Here is a 24238-nt window from a genome sequence, read left to right as displayed (position 1 = left end):
ACATAGGTAAAACAAACCCCATTACAAGGATGCATTAGGACTAAACTTCAAGGTCACGTGAAAAATTTCAACAATTAGTCTGTGGATTCTAACAAGACGTCATTTTAAGTGTTATTCTAAATCAGGGGGTGCTTGTGATGGGTTCATGGAGTTTATTTATAAGTGCAGATTGAATCTGTGGAAAACAATTTGGTATAAAATGGACATAAACTAGTATTGCTAGCCAACAAGCATGATGGATTGTTTGAAAATGTACACACAACTGGGGGTTGTAAAGGCAATAAACATACTTAGTTTAAGGGGTATTGAAGATGAGCAGAAGCATTACTGGCTTCTATAAAAGAATCATGTATTTTTTTAAAGTTGAGAAAACAGATTTAGACTATAAAAGTCCATCAATACCAAAACTTTGACTTGGGAAAGCTACACCGTACAATATGGTTGCTTTGCTTTGATTGAAAGGTATAGAACCTGACTGTCTTTTTTAGATTTGGATTAGACGAACAACTCTGGGAAATTCACATTCACCATTGTATGTATACAGTATATTTTAAGCAACATGCCCCAGACAAAGTGTTGACACGAAACGCGTCGGGGACTCCACTGCCGCCTCACTTGTATATAAAAACGTGTGACATCCCAGCTACATGCAAGTGCAATAGCTGCAATAAATCTTTTTATTTATTTAAACAAGATTACGCTATGTGGCCACTTTACTTTCCTATCTCCTTACAATATTGACATCACTTGAGAAACCAGTTCGGGACCCAATTCTCCATCACAGGTCTTGCCATATTCAAATCATCGCTTATCAGAGGTTATGATGTCCATCTAAACCACAATCCTTCCATCTACCGTTTGTGATTGTACTCTATACAAGCCTGTTTCGACTTTGGGTGACATACGTCCCCTTAAGTCCATTTGTTCCGGTAAGCCTGCATTCTTTCCGGTGGCGGGTTATTACTAAACACGGAAGTCGTCAAAAATTGATGTTTTGACACTTTTCACTCATTCACTTGGTGGAATTTCATCACACATGGACTTTATTATATATTTCTTACTTTTGTCATCCAACACTCAGTTGATGCACATTTGCTATTTATAAATGTCTTGTTGTCGTTTATTTGAATGACACAATTATTCGTAAAATGTATTTCAATGTTTTTTGTTATGATTGACATTGTATAAGCGCTACACATATATATTTATTATGTATACAGTATATTTTAAGCAACATGACCTTGCTTCAAACATAAGCTGTGATGGCTATTTTCTATCCATAATGCAAATGCATTTATGCAAAATTTGTTTTTTTTGCTGACATTTTCAATTTAATCAATAAAGCTCTTAAAACCGTTACTCATTTTAAAGCAGTTTATGACAGAATTGTCCCAGGACTTCCTTTTTCACAATCAAAATCGGCTGAAGAATGACAAGGAGTTTTTATGTTCAAGCAAAACAATTTTAAAATTTGACACATAAGAAAGTATGACAAATGCAAACAGGCAGTTTGGTATGTTTTAGTACATTCATAAACCAAACCAAAATCTTCTTTGTTCCATAATTCGTTTTGTACTGAGCAAAAAGCAGCTGTGCTTGTAAAAAAAATTACTCTCGCGCCATAGTTTAACATAATATTTGACAATATATAAATTAAACAGTTCAGTATAATGCACAGGCCCTCTTAATATCACTTAAAGGGAGAAAGTGCTTTTTAAATTGTAAAAAATGCCTTCTTCTTTAACTCGTTCTAGGATTGGCCCATAGATATTCTTAGTCAGAGGAATTACCAAACCTTTGCCATCAATTTCACCTGAAAGGAAATAGAAATCAATGTAGGGTATATAACGTACAAACGCCACCAAATCACTTTATTCTGTGACAGATATCCTTGTAAGCATTTTAGCAAAGCAGTGGACCTAAAATATTATGATGTTTAAATGCAAACATATACTTAAAGTGGAGGACCGGTAAAAAAAAAAAAAAAGTCAACAGCAACTAACACTGTAGCTGCTGACTTTTACTAAGGAGACTTGGTTGTCCAGGGTGCCCGCGATGACTGCAGCCGAAGCCGAGCAAACGCTCGGGTCTCGGCAGCTCCGCGGCCATCCTCGGGCGGGGAATCGGGAAGTGAAGCCTTGCGGCCCTACTGCGCATGCGTGAGCCGCGCGGCGCGCCGTGAATAAATGACGTCTCCTGGGACACACACACACACACACAATGTCCCAGAAGACACCGCTCCACAGGAAGCAGCTGAGGAACAGAAGAATGAAGACAGACCGCGGATCAGGAAGTGGCAGATTAGGACGATCTGCCTAGCAACAGGCACTCATGTATATATATATATATTAAAAAAAAAAAAAAATTCCTTGGTGGAGCTCCGCTTTAAAATGCATGTGTATAACGTTTACAGAATTGTTAGGTTTGTAACTGCATTTACAGTAGTTTTCTACTATTCATATAGAGCCTAAGAAACAAATGGAAAAAGTTGCGCTACTAGTAACTAGAAAGCAGCCAGCATTACCAATAAGATTAATTGTTCAAATAATAGAAACAGAAAAAATGCAGCGCTCAATATGAAAGTTTCCTGGTGAGTGTCAGAAAATACATAAAACAAGTGAAGTGGCAAAAAATGGTTAGGAAAAAAAAAACATGTGCTATAAAGTGAAAAATGTTCTTATGGACCCCTCCCTGAGCCTTTGCATCTCCAGCGCCCTATGAAAATCTCAGCTGTTGTGCTACAGATGGCATCGTTTTAAACCAAAGCTGCTGTGTGGTGAAACAAAAATATTGCCGTTCTGAAGCTTAAGGAATAGAAAAATCTGTGAAAAATACTTTGCATACCAGGATTAATATCCCTACCATCCTAGGTGTTGGATTGTCACTGGCCCTATCGTTTTGGTCTACACCAGTTCCTCCTACAGGATCCACGGTTGGGAAGTGAGTCCCGGACGTCTAGATATGCTCGATTGATACACTGCTGCCGGCGTGTGTGTCCACATTTTGGGGTAAGAGTACCCATCCCCCTTTCCTGGTTTTGGATGCACATCCCTGGGTGTCGTGTGGGATAGTCACTTTGCACCGTTTACGGACTTGTAATGTATCCCTATGGGATTGCAGACATTAGCGGATGATGCATCCGCTAACGTCCGCAACCGCAAAGACCCTATTTTTCTTCCGTCCGGCGGAACGGATGAATACGGACACACGGTCCGTATTCATCCGATTCCCCATAGGGGAGAGCGGAGGAGAGACAGGGTGGTCTCTTCACTGTGTGCAGGGTCCGCCGACAGCTCAGCGGGGATTAACGGAGGAATCCCCGCTGAGCCAAACAGGCAAACAGAGCGGATCTATACGGATCCGCTCCGTGTAAAAGACTTAGACCTCCTGAGGCAACACTTTCAGTCACTGGAACATGCAGATAAGGTCAGTGACTCTAAAAGTGGCAAAGCCAGCGGGTTGGTATAGTTGGCAGGTAACTGGAATTTTCAGAACAACCCTGTGCAGAGTCTGAATAGTTTGACCGACATTGGTAGACAAGGCCTGTTCTAACTGTTCTCTCAAAATGAAGCGGCCAAGTATCCCAATATGGCTATGCCCTGTGAACTAAGCAGAACAAATACAGGGGGTAGCAATCTGATGAAGACCCGAGGTGCAGCAGCGAGACAAACAGAAAGGGAGGGCAAACTGTAAGAGTTGTAGCCTCTAATAAAATACTTCTATTGTGCTGCTCTTTGTGAGCAGTGATCCTTAGTGCCTTAGGGTCACATTGAAGGCTGTTACATATTATGCCATACTTAAAATCTGCTAATCCGCAAACTGCATAAAAAGGGCCTTTTGGCTTTACAGCGAGTAAAAACACCTGCTCGATGAAAAATAAGGTTGGAAAAGGGTTTGCTTCTCAGCAGTGAGATGCCACTCTTCTAAAACACTAGGCAAAACAATTAGAGCAGGATAGAAGTTGGACAGGTTAAAGCTGGCCAACAGTTTTGTTGGGAAAAAATTCAACGCATAAAAAAAAAAAAAAAAGCCCAGGAGGTTCTATTTGGGATTTGCAATCTTCAATTTTTCACAATATAGACAAGGGGACTTTTCAATAACGATTATGCCGCGTACACACGACCGTTTTTTATGTCATGGAAAAAAATAAGTTTTTCTCGACGTGATTCTCGTCAAGCCTGCCTTGCATACACACGATCGTAAAAAAAAAATGCTCGAGCAAAGCGCGGTGACGTACAACGGCACTATAAAGGGGAAGTTCCATTAGAATAGTGCCAAACTTTGGGCTGATTATGCAAATGTTCCTTCTCATAACTTGCTTCTGAGAATGCGCGTTTTTTTCCCCCCACCGCTAAAGCCTACACACGACCATTTTTCACGACGTGAAAAAATAGAGCAGGTTCTAAATTTGTAATGCCTATTTTTCTCGTCGAGAAAAATGCTCTGGAGCCTACACGATCGTTTTTAATGACCATTTAAACAAATTTAATTTTTCTCCTGTGTACGCGGCATTAGGCTCTGCAGTGGGACCTTTTCTCAACCAATATGTACACACTCGTATGTAAATATTTTGGCGATTTCTCTCTTTTTTTTTTATTGCGCTGCATCAATTTTTTTCCAATTTATACATACCATGCAATAGGGCATTGTGCCAGCTGCTTTGTGATATTAAACAATTTGGTGTCCTGGCGTGCTTTTTCTTCTTTGTTAACAGTTTTGTTTGCTGGTGCTTAATATCCTGTAGGCCGTAGTATAACCCACTTGTAGAAATGAATTTATGAATGAATCAAATTATGAATTTGAAAGAATATTCTAACAGTCAGCATTTCTTTTTTTTTTTTAAACTGGAGTTATTTCAATTTAAGAGCCTGGCCCTAGGTCCCAGTGGGTGTTTAGGGACCCAGTTATCAGCTGGCTCTTCACCGTTAGAATCAATTTGGGCAGTAGGAAAGCCAACTGATCACTTCTGCCCTCCCTTTCTGGCCCCAGTGCTTACCTGGCTTTTCTGTGGGTTTGAAAGTGCTGCAAGCCAGAATAGAATGGGCAAAAGAAGGAGATTGATATACTATACTCTGTTAACCAATGCCCCCATGTTAAGCTGAACCCCAAAGTAATCAGCTCAAAGCAATTTTGAGTTCACAGACTCACTAGTGCAACGGCTAGCCAAGTTGCAGATTTAGTAACTTTCCACCCAAATCAACCCCCTCGTATTACCTCTCTACCTTTAGCATCCCCCCCATGCGGTGTCTTTCCTTTCCCACCAGTATCTCCCAATCCCACTTTCTGCAGCACACTACTATGGAGTAGAGAATGTGTAAACCATAAGGCATTATGACATGAAGATTTGCTTGGAAGATAAAGCAGGCATAATAGAAAACATCAAAAACATTTATATAAAGACCACCCCTGGACAGAAGAAATAATTTACGAACTTTTTCCACCTTTAATGTGATCTATAAATTGTACAACTCAATTGAAAAACAAACCGAAATCTTTTTGGGGGGGTGCAAGTAAAAATAAAAAAATGTGGTTGCATAGGTGTGCACTATAACTATGTGGCGGTGTTCAGAATTAACCAATCACACCTGCCATAATTTAAAGTGCCTCTGATTAACCCCCAAATAAAGTTCAGCTGGATCTTATTATTAAAGGGTATCAGTCAGGAGGAGTATAAAATAATTTTCAAGGCATTAGATATACCATGGAACACATTGAAGACAGTCAATCTCACATTTTCAAATCTCACATTTTCCTAGTTTTCTGAGTAATTAGCTTTTGCAGACATTGGAAGTGTGAGAGGCTAAAAAAAAAAAAATACTTACCATCCAAAACCATTTTAGCGGCAATAGCAGTGGGATAGCCCACAGTTTTTGACATAGCAGAGTAGCCATTTACATCTCCATATACCACCAAGCTTATATTTTTAGCTTCCAAATGTCCAGAGGGATGTCTGATGCCAATATCATTTCTCATAACAATCATGTCCCGTTCTCCAGGACCTAGTGTAATAGTGTAAAACAGACTTCAAAATTAAAAAGAAAAGCACAATTTTAAATTCTAAATGTAAAAAAATATGTAAATAGTGATTGGCTCAATGTTACATTACACCCTTCAAAACCTGAAGTATTTTCAAGGGAAAACGTTTGCTAAAACGGGTTGCTGCCAAGCATGATGTTTAATGTTGATAAATGTAAAATTATGGACATAGGGGCTAAAAACATGCATGTATGAGTGTGAGGTATAGACCTTAGATTGCAAGCTCCTTGAGGGCAGGGACCGATGTGAATGTACAATATACAGTATATGTAAACTGACAGCACTATACAAGTACCTGTAATAAATACTGTAAAAATATGGATATAGAGTTCTGTACACTTTTTTTGATGAAAGAAGGGAAATCTACAATCTGTGGCCACATTACCGTACATTTGCTTAGGAATCCAAACTGTTAATCATGTGGCTAGACCCTTTTTTATGTATATATATTTTTTTACAATTAAAATCTCCCCAAGTTTTTTTATTGTGTCCTTCCCATCTGCACCGTTACTCATTTTTTTTGCTAGTTTCAGCCACTGATAAGTGTATTCAGAATGGAAGAACACAATGCCCTGGTGGGGGAATCCCCATCCATGTCGTTTGTGTGGATGGAAGAATCTGAACAAAAAAAACCCCACTAAACGTCTATGACCAGCTTTAGAATGTGCTGCCCATTTGGGGTTATGAAATACAATCACTAGTGATAACAGACAAAGGCAGTACAAACAAAAACCTTTAATGAGCAACAGCTCTGTGAGTAATGTTAGAGGACTAAGGCCAGGCTAACAGATGTTCACCAGCGCTCAAAAAAACACTCTTTATAAAACAGTATTGAGTAGAACAGCATATTTAAATGAGAAACACACTGAACCTACTAGAAGATAGCTAGAGCGGAATGCTGGGATCAACTCCAGTCAGCCAAGAATAGATAATGAGGCTAGAAATAGCTCAGCATTACCAATCCTGGATGCCCAAAAGACTGGACTGTGTGGTCCGCTCAGTAAAATCTGGATTATTAGAGAAACATGCTAATAGCAGTTTATCTTCTGGTTTAGACTGATGGTGGTTTCCCAATACCCAACCAAACTAACTTTGAATGACACTGTATTGTTCCTAACCATGGAGTGGTCTTGCCTACAAGGTGTACATTTAAAAATAAACAGTAAACTGCACACATTGTCCAGAAATGATGTTACCTACCAAAAGAAAGCAGAATTTCTAGATGCTTAGCTAGTGCACCAACAACAGATTCTGCAACAGGCACTGGTTCTTCACCTAGAAGGCCAAACCTAGAAAAATCACAGCATATACAGTCAAACAGCTATTACCGCAGACAACCAAAAAGATATGCATATTAACAATATATTGTTGAAAATATAAAACATACAAGCCAAAAGTTTACTATGCTGCTACGACTAATAAAAAGGAACCAAATAACACTGTCACACAGTATTGTAGCCTCTCCATTACATCAGTGTATCCCTACCCCCATTCCCAGTGTGGGGTTAGTACAAAAAATCCCATACACACAGCAAGTTTAAGTCTTCTTTAGCGAAAGACATGCTTGATTGTCACGATTCATCTCGTCAGCATACTATAAAAACTGTAGGCCTGCGTTACGTACATAATTTTCTTGTAAATGCACTGCATAGCAAAACAGTGACAACACCTAGCCTCGTACATCATTCATAAAAAAGGAACATGTTAAGTATGCCTATAATGCCCAGACACTCTCCTCTTATAAAAACTGGTGATCATACAGTTGTGCTCATAAGTTTATATACCCTGGCAGAATTTATGATTTCTTGCCCATTTTTCAGTAATTGCAGGCGCGCTCCCATGATACAGCGAGCAGCCATAGCCACTCACTGTATCACATGGCCCCGCCCCTCGGCGCGCCACGTCACTGGATGCGATTGACAGCAGCGTCAGCCAATGGCTGCGCTGCTCTCAATCCATCTGCTCTAGCCATTTAGCGGCCAGGCTGAGCGGCGAAGATCTCGGGACCGCGCGGGACTTTCGAGGGGTCAGGTAAGTATAACGGGGGGGGGGGGGGGGGGGGGCATTAGATTGCATTAAGGTGAAAAAAATGTTTTCTTTACAACTCCTTTAAGAACATACAATTGGCTTTAAGGGGATTTTAGCTTTCCTAATTTTGAGCAGGGTAAATAGTAATAATAAAAAACTGCACTTACCACTCGATAGCTTCCAGGTTGCTATCATCCCTTCCGATCTTGTTGTACACGATTTCCTTAATGTGGCCAATACTAGTGGAGGATGGAACCTTCAGCAGATGACAGATGAGCTCTCTCTGCATGTCATAATTAGTTAAAGCAATGCAGAGAAGGTTAGTTACACTGTGTACAGCTGTTAGAAATCACACTAGGTTGATTGATCCAAAAGTAATAAATGCAGGAAGAGAGAAAATCCATGGCAACTTATCAAAGCTAGCTTATGTGATCTCACTAGTATAAACAAGTAAAACGTTGATGGTTGGGGAGCACGCCACCATTTTTTTTTTTTTAATATAAACAAGCCCTATTATCCGTGTTTTACTGTCCATTAAACACACTACAAATGACAACAAATGAATAGTTATTTAACCACTTGCCGACCGCGCTATAGCAAAAATACTGCTACAGCGCGGTCGAGTTACTGTGACAGGACGTCCCCGGGACGTCCTCGTGCACTTCCGCGTTTGCGCGTCCCCTGGGGCGCGCTCGCGGAAGTGTCCGTGCTCGCCGGGTCTAGAAGACCCGGCGCATCACGGATCACAGTAAATTGCCGCGAATCGCGGCTGTTTACCACGTGATCGCTCCGTCAAATGACGGAGCGATCACTTGTAAACAAACCGGCGTCATTTGATGACGCCGGTTCCTCCCTCTCCTCTCTGTACCGTTCGGTACAGTGCGAGAGGAGAGGAGAGGAGGGGGGGGGGGGAAGGGGGTGTGGGTGTCAGCAGTGCTGTGGCTGGATCTGTGACAACTGCAGTCACAGATCCAGCCATCCATCCATCCCAGCTCAGCTATCCCTGCGCCATACTCTGCCATACTCTGCCATACTCTGCCATACTCTGCCATACTCTGCCATACCCCCATACTCTGCCATACCCCCATACCCTGCGCAATACTCTGCAATACCCAATACTCTGCAATACCCCCAATACTCTGCAATACCCCCAATACTCTGCAATACCCCCAATACTCTGCAATACCCCCAATACTCTGCAATACCCCCAATACTCTGCAATACCCCCAATACTCTGCAATACCCCCAATACCCCAATACCCCCAATACCCCAATACCCCCAATACCCCAATACCCCCAATACCCCAATACTCCGCAATACCCCAATACTCCGCAATACCCCAATACTCCGCAATACCCCAATACTCCGCAATACCCCAATACTCCGCAATACCCCAATACTCCGCAATACCCCAATACTCCGCAATACCCCAATACTCCGCAATACCCCAATACTCCGCAATACCCCAATACTCCGCAATACCCCAATACTCCGCAATACCCCAATACTCCGCAATACCCCAATACTCCGCAATACCCCAATACTCCGCAATACCCCAATACTCCGCAATACCCCAATACTCCGCAATACCCCAATACTCCGCAATACCCCAATACTCCGCAATACCCCAATACTCCGCATATATAATGTTTTGGGGTTCTATGTAGTTTTCTAGCAAATAAATTGTGATTTTTCCATGTAGGAGAGAAATGTCAGAATTGGCCTGGGTGCTCCAGAACGCCTGATGGCGCTCCCTGCATGTTGGGCCTCTGTATGTGGCCACGCCGTGTAAAAGTTGCACACATGGGGTATCGCCATACTCGGGAGGAATAGCAGAATGTGTTTTGGGGTGTCATTCGTGCTATGCATATGCTGTGTGTGAGAAATAACCTGCGAATATGACAGAAACAAGTATTTTTTTTTTTTTTTTACAGAATTTTCGGTCGTTTTTCTTTTATAGCGCAAAAAATAAAAAACCCAGAGGTGATCAAATACCACCAAAAGAAAGCTCTATTTGTGTGAAAAAAAAGGACACAAATTTCAAATGGGTACAATGTTGTATGACGGAGTAATTGTCATTCAAATTGTGAGAGCACCGAAAGCTGAAAATTGGTCTGGTCAGGAAGGGGGTTTAAGTGCCCAGTGGTCAAGAGGTTAAATTCACAGAACACTTTTCCATAAATTGAAAACATTTTTTTCACGATTCATTTTCACCTCATTATCTCTAAAAATCGTAATTTACGGTTTTGGCACCTCCTATTATATGAACATGAGATGAGAAATGCATAGGACAAAAGGGGTTAAATGGAAAATTTTGTCGCAATGTAACAGCACTCAGTTTAGGGAACATGTTCATAATATGGTCATGTCCCACATTGTGCAGACAGATGGATCCTGAAGAACTTTTCTTTGCAAGGTGCCCGGTCTTCTTACACAGCGGTTCGGGTATCTATGCCCGGAAGTGGGAGCAAAGTACCTGCATTACACAGGTATCTGCTCCCCCCCTGAAAGTTGTCAAATGTGACACTGGAGGGGGGGGGGGGCAGGCTTCCGAAAAGCGGAAGTTCCATTTTTGGGTGGAACGCCACTTTGAGCTAAACATAAGCTTTTACAAATGCAATTATATGTCCACTTGCGTTAACATGCAGAAACAAAGTGTAATATAAATAGTTACTCACCCAACTTACTACTGGAGCATCCACAGCTAGCAATGGACAAGGATCTCCATTTATTAGTCCTAATTTCACAAAGCCACTCATTGCTTTAGCAAATCCCTGTGGAAACAATGAATAGGACCTTCAAGTAACATCATCAGCAAACAAGAAGAGATCACAACTTCTTTTTGCAAGGGATTAGCCATGTTAATTCATTGTCAGCCTCTCCCTTAACAGCATATGCATCACTAGACCTAGACAACTGGGGCACTTGTGGGTTAAGCCCCAGTCTAACATACAGCCAAAAATACCTGCTAGTATATAGTTTACAAGACTAGCCAGGAAACTAACGCATGCTGTAACATGGTTCCACTGCAGCTGTAGATTTACTGATTTTAAGTGTCCATTAATCAGTAATGCCAATAGATTGTGGGTTCCAAAAATTGGACAAGTCTTTATTATCCTACAAAATAATAGCACTAAAATGCATATAATATTTTAAGAAAAATAACCATAAATCAGATAAAACTGATTTACCAAAGCGATAACTTATACAGTACCTGCAAAAACAGCAGACATGCAATCATCAATTGCAGAATTTCTTTTAATTCCCCTGCATATGGATTGGGACACAGGCAGGCTCACTTAACTTCAAACTGCTTTAGTAAAGCATTCCCTCAGACATGTCAAGTTACGTAGTAGAAAATTCAGAAATGTAGATAGACATGCCTAATTCTCGCAGGTTATAACAGTTTGCAATAACATAATCAATTCAGGTGTTCCTAAATAGGAATGTGTTGGTAGTATGTTTTTCCCCATATTGGGATTAGGTTTCTAAATTGTGATTTGCCAGTGAGGGAAAAAAAAATGGGTTGGGGTTTTCCATAAGCTATACCAGACCCTTACCTGAGCAAGCAGCCTGGTAGGTCAGGAACCTGAACTATGCCAGGCCACATGCCCTCAACATGGGCCTCTTCCTCACAACCCTGGCCCAGTGGTTGTGGGGGTCTCATCAGAATCTGGAGGTGGGGCGGCTCATCAGAATCTGGAATCCCCTTTAAAAATAAGGGGGCCCTCAGATCCTGTCCCCCCCCCCAAAGTGAATGAGTAGGAGGTACATAGTATCCCTACTCATTCACCGAAAAAATATAATATAATGTCAATTACGACGAACAATGTCTACAAATTAGGGGATAGATTTAGGGGCTTTAAATATTTTTGTTTGTTTGTTTTACTGGTAATAGCGGCAATCTGCAATTTTTAGCGATACTGCGATATTGCAGCAGACAAATCTGACCCCAAGTGGCACTTTTTGGGGACCAGTGACATTACAGTGATCAGTGTTTTAAAAAAAAAAAAGCACGATTGATAAATGACACTGGCAAAGCAGGGGTAACACTAGGGGTGCTCATGGGATTAACTGTGTTCCCTGGGTGTGTTCTAACTGTGTGGGGGATGGGCTTACTGGCACAGCACAGAGATCACCATCACTAGGAACAGCAGATCTCAATATTGTCACGTCAGAACGGGGATCCACCTTGTTTACATAGGCAGATACCTGTTCTGCCTCTCTGTACCGCGATTATGGGTATCCATGCGGGCGCCCGCCCACACTACCACAAGAACATCAGTTTGCGCAGCCGAGCTGCCTTACTGCAGTATATATGCGGAAGGTGGTCAGCAAGTGGTTAATAAGGGACTTGCCAAAAATGTGTCTGAATTTGTCTTTGGAACGAAACAAATTGAACATGTCTACCTAAAATGCTTACAGCCTTATTTCAACATTTAGCCTACATTGTTAGCTTGCAGAGTTAAAGCATATCTAAAACACAAGAACAAAATTACAGCTTACTAGTCCCTTTTTCATGTTACAACCAAAAACGTAAATGTATTTTATGTGATAGACTAACACAAAGTGGAAGGAAAATAAAATGATTTTCAACCTTTTTTACGTAAAAAACATGAGAAAAGTGTGGCCTGCATTTGTATTCAGCCCCCTTTACTCTGATACCCCCAACTAAAATCTAGTGGAACCAATTGCCATCAGAAGTCACATAATCAGTAAATAGAAAAATAGATGCACCTTTTGTAAAAAAATAAAAAAAAAATAAAAATAATAATAAAAAAAAAAAAAAAAAAAGGCACTGTAGATGCGATAGCCATATTAGTTTTCTTTTTATCAGGCTTTTTTCCCCCTTTATTTTCACCTGGTGATCTTGACAATACCACAACACTCACTATACTGTTATACTGTATCTATAGAGGTGGGGGTTGTCATCCTAGGACAGGAAGCATGCTAGAACTACAGTATATACTGTAACATAAGGAAGTTAATTGATAAAGAGTCAGAGAAAGCACGTACAGGATGTTATCAGTTCACAAGATTTGTCAGGATCAACACATTTGTAGCACTTGCATACAAATTTTTCAATGGCTTATACAGTATAATAAAATTATATTTAACAAGTCAAAATGAAGTATATAAGAGAAGTTCATGGTTTTAATTTACATACACTTTAACCACTTGCCGAGCAGCTGTTATACTGCAGCAGGGGGGCTCTATCAATCGTCGTACCAGTATGGCGCTTCGTGCAATAGATACAGTGGGCGCGCCCACGGCACTGATGAGCGTGGCTGCGATGTCCGCCGGCCACCTGCGATTGCTCCACAGAGGCAGAACAGGGACCTGTCAATGTAAACAAGAAGGATCCCCATTCTGTCAGGGGAGTACAGTGCGATAGTCTGTTCCTAGCGATTAGGAACAGCGAGCTCTCTGTACTCCCAGTCAGTCCACCCCCCCCCCGCCGCAATGTTGTAGTAACACAAAAAAAAAAATGGCTGATCACCGCCATTACTGGTAAAAAATAATAAATAAAAATGCCATAAATCTATCCCCTATTTTGTAGACGCTATAACTTTTGTGCAAACCAATCAAAATACGCTTAGAGTTTTTTTTTTTACCAAAAATATGTAGAAGAATACATATTGGCCTAAACTGATGACATTTTTTACATTTTTTGGGGGAGGATTGTATATCAAAAAGTAAAAAATCTTTAGTATTTTCAAAATAAAAACCACAGAAATAAGCAAATACCACCAAAAGAAAGCGCTATTGGTGAAGAGAAAAAAAGGACATCAATTTTGTTTGGGTACAATGTCGCACAACCGCGCAATTGTCAGTTTAAGTCACGCAGTGCCGTATCGCAAAAAAGATGCCCATTTCAAATACAAATGAGCAGAAACATCATACCTTGTACCTCAGTGTCCCTCTCATCAATGTATGGGCTGACTGAATGCCATAGGGTTCTGCATATTTAGTACTGTCTCTGTTTGGGAAGCCTTCTAGGTTCAGTCCAGGAAAACAGTCCATGACAGTAACAGACTCCAGCAGTGAGCCTCCAGCTGCAATATTAACAACCTATGAGAAAAAAATAAACAAACAATTAAAACCATTAAAAGAAAAAGTTCAGTATGAACGAGGGGGAACCTGCCTGCACACTTCTATTTATCAGTGAAACCCAATAAATAGCAGTCAGTGAAGTGCCTTTAGTTAGGATTTTAATTAAGGATATGAAAATATTGTGAGAATTTACCAAGACACTTGCAAAATTGCCTAGACACCATCAAGTACTGCTGATGACTGTTCACGTGGAGCAGTGGACAATTTTTTTTTATTTATGTGAAAAAGATAGAGTTCGAACTACAATAAATATATATATATATATATATATATTATATATATTATATATATATATATATATATATATATATATATATATATATATATATATATATATATATATATATATATATATATATATATATATATATATACATACACACACACACATATATACACACACACACACACACACACACACACACACACACACACACATACATATATATATACACACATACATATATATGAGGTTTTTACATTTTTCTGCTTGCTTTGCCTGATTTTGCAGTTTGACAGTGGATAAATAGAAATAATAATGGTATAGGTTTGGATAATTAGCAGGATGTAGTTCATGTACAGAATAGTGTGGTGTGGTAATAGAATTCAAGTGGTGGTCAGAATCAGAACTCGTGCTCGTTGACCTAACCGGAGTAGTGTAGATGAGAGTTTAGAGGTTGCTTTTTATTATTTCATAAAGCAAAGCCCCATTAAGGGGCATTTAAATTTGCAGTCAAAGTGGATCAAACACAACCCTTTCTTATTAAACCTTGCATTTGTATTGAGCACATTTGTTTCAGCAGTACTGCATTCGAATAGAAAAAGGCCACATTTGAAAAGAACACCCGTTTACGTGTCCTCAGTATGGCAGTTCGATTTCTAGAAGCATCATTTTAGAGACACATTACATTACAGAATCCACACAGGATGCATAGACCAGGGAATCTGCCGTTTCACCAAGCATCATTTCTGTGCACCATGCTATGCTCTTGCAGATAGTAATCTGGAGAACACCACCTGTCTCTGGCTTGAAGGACCAGCGAGTTTAAATTTTGAATTTGAATGCATTTGCAGCACTGTTCCTAGTCCCTGCATGGTTAGGAGAGGTTTTTATATTCAGCTCCCCCCAGTTTCCCCTCCTATTACTCTATTCGCCCCTCTTGTCCCTACCATCTGCTCTTACTCATTCTGGCATTAATCCTAGTTCTTTTCCAGCATTATACCTGGCTTCCTTCCTCCTGTCCTGCCCACACCCCCTTCAATGTTGCATTGCTACAGTGCAAAAGACAAATGAAGTGTACTATCTGATTGTAGTTAGATCTGGACAACAGCAAAGCATTATTTGCTTTAATAAATGGAATCGTTGGTCATCACTAACCTCTCCATTCTTCAGATAAGTGGCAGGCTGTATTGTATTTACGAGAACACTAAGTGGGTTCCAGCTGAACTTATACCTCAGTGGATTGTCGGAATACTCTGGAGCTGGAAGACCCCCACAAAAGGAGACGTAGGACTCTACCTGCAAAAAAAAAAGAAGAAGAGGTGTGTGATTATTTGTCATGAATTGGCATTGTCAAGGTCTATCCAATTAAAATTAAATTTTTCTGTCTGTAAAGTGTATACCTGGGTGGTTTTGCCTTAGAGAAGTATGGTCAAAGATATATTGGTCACACTTCTCTTCCTGGTCACAGCAGTGTACTTACTTGACATTACAGAGCCACTCCAGGCTCTGGAAAGATCCTGACAGTAATGTTGGGATTGCCAGATGGCTCAGCCACTCTGCGCATTAATGGGACCCTGAGCCAGCTACTCCTGTCCCCTCCCCAGTGAGCTTAGTTACTGCTCTATGCTCAGAGCAGACCGAGAAATCAAAGGGGCTGTTTCGGGGAAGCACCATCCTCTGTATGGGGTTCTGGCTCTTGATTGGATAGATTGATAGCAGATTGATTGATAGCAGTGCAGCCATTAGCTCCCGCTGCGGTCAATCAAATATAATGATGTGGGTACCGGGGGCGGGTCATATATTCGGCGGCTATGGACGCCGAATGAATGACTTCTGGAGCGTGCCCGCAAGGTAACCCCCCCGGGGGATCGCTACTCCCAGGGGGTTATCTGATGAGGGGAGGAGCCGCGAGAGCTTCCAATCATTTACAATCACTTCAACAACAAGCAGCCATAGGATCACTTAGGCGAGTATAGATTTGTTTTATTTTGCCATTCCTACACTTCTTTAACCCTTTCATGACTAAGACCATTTCTGACATTTGTTGCTTGCAAGTTAAAATCGGGAGTAAGTCCTTCAGGAAGGATCCATGACAGGGGTCGGTGAGTGAAAGCACAGTGGAGAGATCTGAAAGAGGCATGCCAAGGGAGCTGGATGTAGAGCCAGAGGAAGAGACTGGAGTTTGTGTCAAATCGATGCAGCCATGAGGGCAGGATTTGCAAGTCGGACTTGCTGGGATCAGTAGTCCTTCACCATTTAATCTTCTCAAGTAAACGGTTGTCGCCATGAAGGGGTACTGCAGGCCCCAGCCTACAAAGGGTCAAGTAAATTAAGTGGAACTTATTCAGAGTGAGGCCTAAGTCATGTTCTGATGGCGTGACAGGATTACCAAGACTGACAGAAAGTAGTGTGCTGGAGGAAGAACTGCTCTGAGGTAAAAGACAGTCAAGTTCAGGGTCAGCCATCTTGTCCTTTTTGGGAAGTGTGGCAGTTACTATATTCTTCAAAGCACTAATTATATGGGCATCCCATGTCCCTTTACCCCAACCAAGTTCAACCCCCTAATAAAATAACAAAAACAAGCAAGAAGACTGTTCATTGACTAAAAGGAGTGTGTCTATCGGATGTCTGGCAGCAGGGTGGAATGTGTGGATGCTGTAACTAGTAGCAACCAACCGCTACACAAATCAAATAAATAGGTGTTTTATATTTTTTGTAAGAGGTTACTAGGAAAAAATTTAAAATACATAAATAGTGACTTCCGGCAAACAAACGTGAAGGAAAATTTAAGTTAGACTTACTGGTAACTTGTTTGTAAGTCTTTCAGGACAGCACCTGAGAGATTGCGACTACTCCCACCGGACCACAGGAAACACCTCCTTCCTCCACTTACCAACCGCCGCACGCACATACAAGTTGGCAGAATGGCACAGGCAGGCAAATGGGCATACCAGTATGCCCCTTTAATTTTGCCACCTTGCGGGCGCCCGCCCATCGCACAAGTGTGCCCGCGGGTCCCACAAATTTAAAGTTCACCAGCAGCCCGCGGTCATAAGACAGAGAGGCAGAACGAGGAGATGCCTGTGTAAACAAGGCATTTCCCTGTTCTGCCTAGTGACATGTCAGGGATGTACGGTTTCCTGTGATCGGGAGCAGTGATCTCTGTCATATCACTGGCATTCTTTCCTGTTACCCGAAAAAATTACAAATAACGAGTCTAAATGTCTAAAGTACTTTGTTATCTCTATAACCTAACAAAGTTCTTTTGACATCCAACATATGAAAAAAAAAAAAAGTCTCCTCTCCCGATGGGTTAGCACATAAGGTTGGGAGCACAATGTCTTGTGAACATGCATTGAGGCTACCTTCGGTAAGAATTTTGCATCTTTTCCAAGGATAACTCTTTCCAAAAACACAGAGGCAAGATTCCCAAATCGACAGAGCATGTAGCTCACTGATCCTGCATGCTGAAGTAATTAGCGATAAGGAAAACAGTTTTAAGAGTGAGGCATTTGAGTGACGTTTCTTCCAGAGGTTCAAATGGACCCCTTTCCAGGGATTGCAGGACTACAGACAGGTCCCATTTAGAAACATTTTTGATCGGAGCTGGCTTTAATCTTGCAAGAGCCCTAAAAAAAAAAAAAAAAAAAGGGACTACCAGCGGTTCAGAGGCCACAGATTTCTCTAATAAAACCGCTAGAGCAGCAACCTGTACTTTCAAGGTACTGACTGCTAGTCCCTTATCTGCCTTGTCCTGCAAAAACTCCAAGATGGAAATAAGGCTCGATAGGTAGGGAGACCGCCGCTCCAGGTGAGCACAGGCAGGTAATCAATGTCCACTCAGGAATCACACGGGTGCTGGCAATGCATAGAATTAAGCAGGTGGGAGAATGGATGGACAGCCGCACTCCAAAAAGTCTTGTTGAAAAAAGACGTGCTCTTTATTGTAAAAAGGAAAAAATGCACAGCACACAACAGCATACAGTGGGATAGACAGTTGACGCGTTTCGCATTAACAACTAATGCTTAGTCATAGCTATGACTAGACCAGGCCAGGCAACACCACATCGCCTGGCCAAGTCTTCAGCCACAATGCTCTTCTTGCTGAATTTGTAAAGGCTGCTGACCTAGCCGACATTGTAATTGCTTTGGCTGAAGGAAGCGCCATATAGGATACCACGGTGGACAAGGTAGTGAAAAAATCCAATATCTCCTGTTTGGGTGAATCTGCCAATACATAAGCTTTTAGATGGTTAACCCAATATTCCACGTTTCTAGCCACGCATGTTGTAGGCATGGCTGGTTTTAAATTGCTCATGATCGATTGCCAAGATCTCTTGAGCAAAAGATCCATTCGCTTATCCATTGGAACCCTTAGGAGCCCCATGCCTTCAAAAGGCTAGGACCTAGAGGCCTGCAAAAAGACAGCTTGGGGATCTTGTTCCATACCACAGAGGGGTTCTTGAGAAAATAGCTTTTTTCTCCGGTTCTTGCCATGGTTTATGAAATTCGAAACAGAATGTACCGGAAATGTCTGCCCCTTAGTCTCACTTAAACCCGCATACGATCATGCAGTGTTGGATCCTTTTATTCTTAGTTTAGGCCAAGGGTAACATCTATGGTTCCAAGAAGCCTGTTAACCTCTGTTAACCTCTTCCAGGGATAGTTTAAACTTGGAGAGGGCTCTTCCTCATGCCTTCCAGTGACTGTTCGGGAATGACTGAATCGTGGCATAGAGTTCCTTCTTTACAGAGGCAACAAAGTCATTACAAACTGAAGCAGATTCCTCTTTGAATCAAGAAGCAATGCAAGTACTGCATAGGGCTTTTCCCCCCAATTCTCTCCCTTCTTAGCTTTGTATGAAGGTCATTTCCTTTTTCCTGTGTCAGAGCTTTTGGCCTGAGAAAGGAAACAAAAAAAAAAAAAGGAAATAAAGCCAGGGGACAACTGGTGAGACCCAGTCTCTGACTCTGGATCATTCAACAAGGTGCACTAAGAGGGAGGGAAAAAAAACACAGCCTCCAGTGCCCAGACAGGCCCCCGGAAAAGAAGACCGGAAACCCCAGGTAAAGGAAATTGGCAGATTTAATTAACTGCCCCCTACCTGAGCCTTGCTAGTGCCTGTGCCCACAGTTGCAGACGCTGTGTCCTCCATAGCAGATGTGTTGCACTCCGTACGTGGCTTCACACGCCGCTTCCGGACTCCCATAGTGCCACTGCACAGGACCAGAAATAGGCATCAGTTTTTGCCCTGCCTCCTCCACATGTGCCTGAGCAACGTCAACCTGGTGACCTGCTCATAGGAAGAATCATTTCAAGCGTGGCCAAGACTCTTCTCAGCCCCAGCAAAATGGCGGCTGTACATGCCGGCGCTGCCTCAGGGAGGCTGGAGTGGGTCAGATCGCCAGCAGCTCTCCCCGAGCACCTAGGGAGACAGAGAAGCCTGTATCCTACTATGCTTCAGTAGGTTGAGCATTAAAGGGGATTTGAGGAAAAGCAAAAATCCATCCCTAGTATGTGCAGCCATTCCCAGATTAAGTGTGCTTACTAGTTCTGGAGCAGCAAAGCTCAGCTTATTCAGCTACACTGCCCTACATACAAAATAGGTGTTAAGTTGTGTGACAGATTCTGTTAAAACAAGGTTTCCTAACACAAGGCTTATATTTGTATAAATACTTACAGAGGCGCCCACATCTTTAGCTTTATCAAAGCATTCCATGGCCAGCATATGATCAAGGCCTGGATCCAACCCCATTTCACCAACTATCGTTATTCCAGAGTCTTCAGCACTGCAACATGTTGCAAAACAAACAATTAAAAAAAAAAAAAGCGTAAGAATGCAAACCAAATACTCAGGACATGATTGCTTGCAAGACAAACGGTCAATTTCTAGGTATTTCCCTATATTTTACCAGATAAAGACTACTGAATATGCAATGCTATTAAATGTATTATTGTACAGCTGCAAGCAACAAGCAAAAAAGGGTTAGTTCACCTTTAACAAAAAACTGCCTAGGCAAATAAGGGGCATCTGTAGATACAAATTGTGCAACTTTGACCTATGCTCTTGCTATAAGTGTAGGCAATTTACTTAACTAATGAAGCCTGACTGGAATACACCCAGGACATTGCCAAGTAGGGCCTGGTCATTATTGTTTACCTCCTCCTTCACAGGAGTGAGCTCTCAAAATGCTTAACTCTTCTGAGCTATTGCACAAGAAGAGAGAGAAATTACATGCAAGGGGATTTGAATCCGAGAAAGAGCGAGGAGTAATGATTAGGACTCACTTAGCAACATCCTGGGAGTATTGCAGTCAGGCTTTATGAAGTACGTAAATGGCCTACACCTATAGCAAGGACATCATTAGTCAATGCTGCACAGGCATTATCTGCATAGGCAGTTTTTTGGTAAAAAAATTTGCTAAACCTTTAATCAGCTACTAATGCTATCTTAGCAAGAGTTCAACTGTGGTAAAATAAGAAAGATCGCTTAATTTACCTTTCCAATACCCTGAAAAAGCTAGAAAATGCCTCACATGTTCAGCGAGAGTATATTTTTTCTGGACCCTGTGCAACTTCCTCCCTGTCAAAGTCATGCTTCCAAATGATGTCTGTACGCAATTTGTGTCTTTAGGAAACTTTTTAGTGCCGACATATTTTTTTCATATGGCAATTTTTTCTCCTCCATCATTAAAGCGGTTGTAAAAATCCTGCAACCCCTGCAAGGTGAAGCCATAATGTGCTAGCATGCATCGCATACTAGCACATTATGTTAAACTTGCCTTACAAAGCCCTCCTGCGCCAAGATGTCAGAGCTGGAGGCCGCTTCCATGTTCTCCACTTTTGCTTCTGGGTTTGTAGACTCTGGCTCTGTGACTGGCATGGGAGCCATCGTCCATGGCACATGGCTTTCAAGAAACAGCATGGGTTCCTTCAGAGCGCATGCGCCAGTGATGTCACTAACTGAATATACAGTAAATATCTCCTAAACGGTGCACATTTAGGAGATATTTACACTATAGTTACATAGTAGGAGAGGTTAAAAAAAAAAAGACAAGTCCATCAAGTTCAAACTATGAGCGTGATTTTATGTCAGTATTACATTGTATATTCCTGCATGTTGCGATTGTTCAGGTGCTTATCTAATAGTTTCAAGAAACCATTGACGCTCCCCACTGAAACCACCGTTTGTGGAAGGGAATTTCACATCCTTGCCGCTCTTACAGTAAAGATTCCTCTACGTAGTTTAAAGGTTAAACTGCTTTTCTTCTCATTTTAATGAGTGGTGATGAGTCTTATTAAACTCCCTTCCGCAGAAAAGTTTTAACCCTATTGTGGGGGTCACCAATACGGTATTTAAATCATATCTCTTCTCAAGGATCTCTTCTCCAGAGAGAATAAGTTCAGTTCTCGTAACCTTTCTTCACAACGAATATCCTTCAGTTCCTTTTATTAGTTTTGTTGCTTTTCTCTAGACTCGCTCCATTTCCAGCACATGCTTCCTGAGGACTGGTGCCCAGAACTGGACAGCATACTCCAGGTGCGGCCGGACCAGAATCTCGTAGAGTGACAGAATTATCGTTTTATCTCTTGAGTTAATCCCCTTTAAGGCATGCCAATATTCAGTTTGCTTTGTTAGCAGCAGTTTGGCATTGCATGCCATTGACGAGCCTGTCATCTACTAGGACCCCCAGAGGTCCCTTTCCATCCTTGATTCCCCCAGTGCTAGATTGCATTCATATTTTTGCCACCCAAATGCATTATTTAAAATTTCTCCACATTAAACCTCATTTGCCATGTAGTTGCCTGCCCCATTAGATTGTTCAGATCTACTTGCAAGGTTTCCACATCTTGCGGAGAAGTTATTGCCCTGCTTAGCTTAGTATTGTCCGCAAATACAGAGATTGAGCTGTTCACCCCACCTTCCAGGTAGTTTATGAATAAATTAAATAGGATCCCAGGACAGAACCCTAGGGGACCCCACTTTCCACCCCTGACCGTTCTGAGTACTCCCCATTTATCACTACCCTCTGAACTCGCCCTAGTAGTCAGTTTTCAATCCATGTACTCACCCCATGCCAACTGACCTTACCTTTGTACAGTAAACGTTTTATAGGGAACTGTGTCAAATGCCTTTGCAAAATCCAGATACACCAGGTCTACAGGTCTTTTATCTAGGTGGCAGCTCACCTCCTCATAGAAGGTTAAAAGATTGGTTTGGCAAGAATGATTGTTCGAGAATCCATACCAATTACTGCCAACGATACAGTTTTCATTACTAAAAATCTTGTATATAGTCCCTTTTCATCCCCTCCAAGAGCTTGCATACTATTGATGTTGTTAGGCTAACTGGTCTGTAATTCCCAGTGATGTATTTTGGCCCTTTTTTAAATATCGGTGCTACATTGACTTTTCTTTAATCAGTTGGTACCAGTAGACTGTCAGTAAAAATTAGTAACAATGGTCTGGCAATTACTTGACCGAGTTCCCCAAGGACCCTCGGGTGCAAGCCATCTGGTCACTTTTTCAAGTCTATATATTTCTAATTCTGTCCTCTGTTAACCATGAGGGTGCTTCCTGTGATGTGTCATGATAAACACTGCAGTTTTGGTTACTGAAGCCCCCCCGATTCCCTTGTGAAAAGGAGAAGAATAAATTCAATACCTTCACCATCTCACCATCCTTTGTAACCAGATTCTCTTATTCATTATTTATGGGGCAAATATGGCCTTTTCTCCCTCTTTTACTGTTTATATACTTACATTTATTTATTTTTTGCTATGTGTCTTTCGTGTTCTATCTTAGCCGCTCTATGGGCACCCTTACATTTCTTGTTGCATTTTTTTGTAAAGTCTGAATGCTGATGATGATTCCCTCAGCCTTGTATTTTATGAAGGCCTTCTTTTTTGCTGTTATATGCATTTTTACATTGGAGTTAAGCCATGCAGGACTTCTGTTCGTTCTTTTAAATTTATTTCCAAATGGGATGCACTGACTAATGCCCTTATTCAATATGCTCTTAAAGCAAACCCATCTTTCCTCCGTGTTCTTTGTTCCTAAGATTTTATCCCAATGTATACCTTCTAGCAAGGTTTGTAGTTTAGGGAAGCTGTGTCTTTGTATTCCCCTTATCTTTTCGATTTGTGCGATTTATACTGAAGCTAATTGACCTGTGATCGCCGTTTCCTACATTTTCCCTCATTTCCACATCTGTGATCAGGTCTGTAGGTCTTGTAAGGCTTTGTTTCTAGTTGGTGCGTCTACCATCTGACCCAAGAAACTGTCCTGCAAGCATTTAGGAACTGGCGAGCCCTAGACGAATGTGTGGTTCCTTCTGTTCAGTCTGTCTGGATAATTAAAATCCCCCATTATGACACCTCCCATCCTTGCCGCTAATCCAGTTTGTGATAGGAGGTTCGTCTCCCTCTCAGGTTAGGGGGCATATAGCATACTCCAAGTATTACTTTCCCCTTAAATTCATCCCTTTGGAGCTCTACCCATAAGGATTCCACCTCCTCCCTAGCTCTCCTAGTGAAGTCAGCTCTCACATTCACTTGTACATTATTCTTGATATACAGTCATAGTATACCCCTCCCCCTTTTTTACCCTCCCTATCCCTGCGATAAAAGGGAATACCCTTAAAATGGTTGCCAGGCAATCACGAGAGCTGTTAAACCAAGTCTCTAAAATTCCCACAAAATCTAAATTCTCCTCATTAAAAAACAGTATCTCTAGTTCTCCCATCTGGTCCGCCAGGCTCCTGGCATTGGTGAACATGCCAAGTAGTTTATACTGGTCGCCTACTATAGGCAAGTATTATGCATGAGTCCAATTGT

At 41.6% G+C, this 24238-nt stretch overlaps 1 protein-coding gene across 2 annotated transcripts in view; it reads right to left on the bottom strand.

Moving 5' to 3' along the window:
* Positions 1 to 1022: 1022 nt before the first annotated feature.
* The window catches only part of AASS (aminoadipate-semialdehyde synthase), an 82645-nt gene continuing 59429 nt past the window's right edge, over positions 1023 to 24238 (bottom strand). For both annotated transcript variants that reach the window (XM_040343734.1, XM_040343735.1), the window contains exons 17-24: positions 20083 to 20191; positions 15558 to 15698; positions 13970 to 14137; positions 10744 to 10839; positions 8232 to 8347; positions 7237 to 7325; positions 5823 to 5999; positions 1023 to 1813 (exon numbers count right to left, since the gene is read on the bottom strand). In XM_040343734.1, the coding sequence (XP_040199668.1) occupies positions 1695 to 1813; positions 5823 to 5999; positions 7237 to 7325; positions 8232 to 8347; positions 10744 to 10839; positions 13970 to 14137; positions 15558 to 15698; positions 20083 to 20191 (1015 nt within the window). In that variant the 3' untranslated portion in view covers positions 1023 to 1694. The remainder of the gene's footprint in view (positions 1814 to 5822; positions 6000 to 7236; positions 7326 to 8231; positions 8348 to 10743; positions 10840 to 13969; positions 14138 to 15557; positions 15699 to 20082; positions 20192 to 24238) is intronic.

This window comes from Rana temporaria, chromosome 3 (genome assembly GCF_905171775.1).
Source record: "Rana temporaria chromosome 3, aRanTem1.1, whole genome shotgun sequence".
NCBI classification, from domain to species: Eukaryota; Metazoa; Chordata; class Amphibia; order Anura; family Ranidae; genus Rana; species Rana temporaria.
This window is presented reverse-complemented; position numbering and strand designations above follow the sequence as displayed.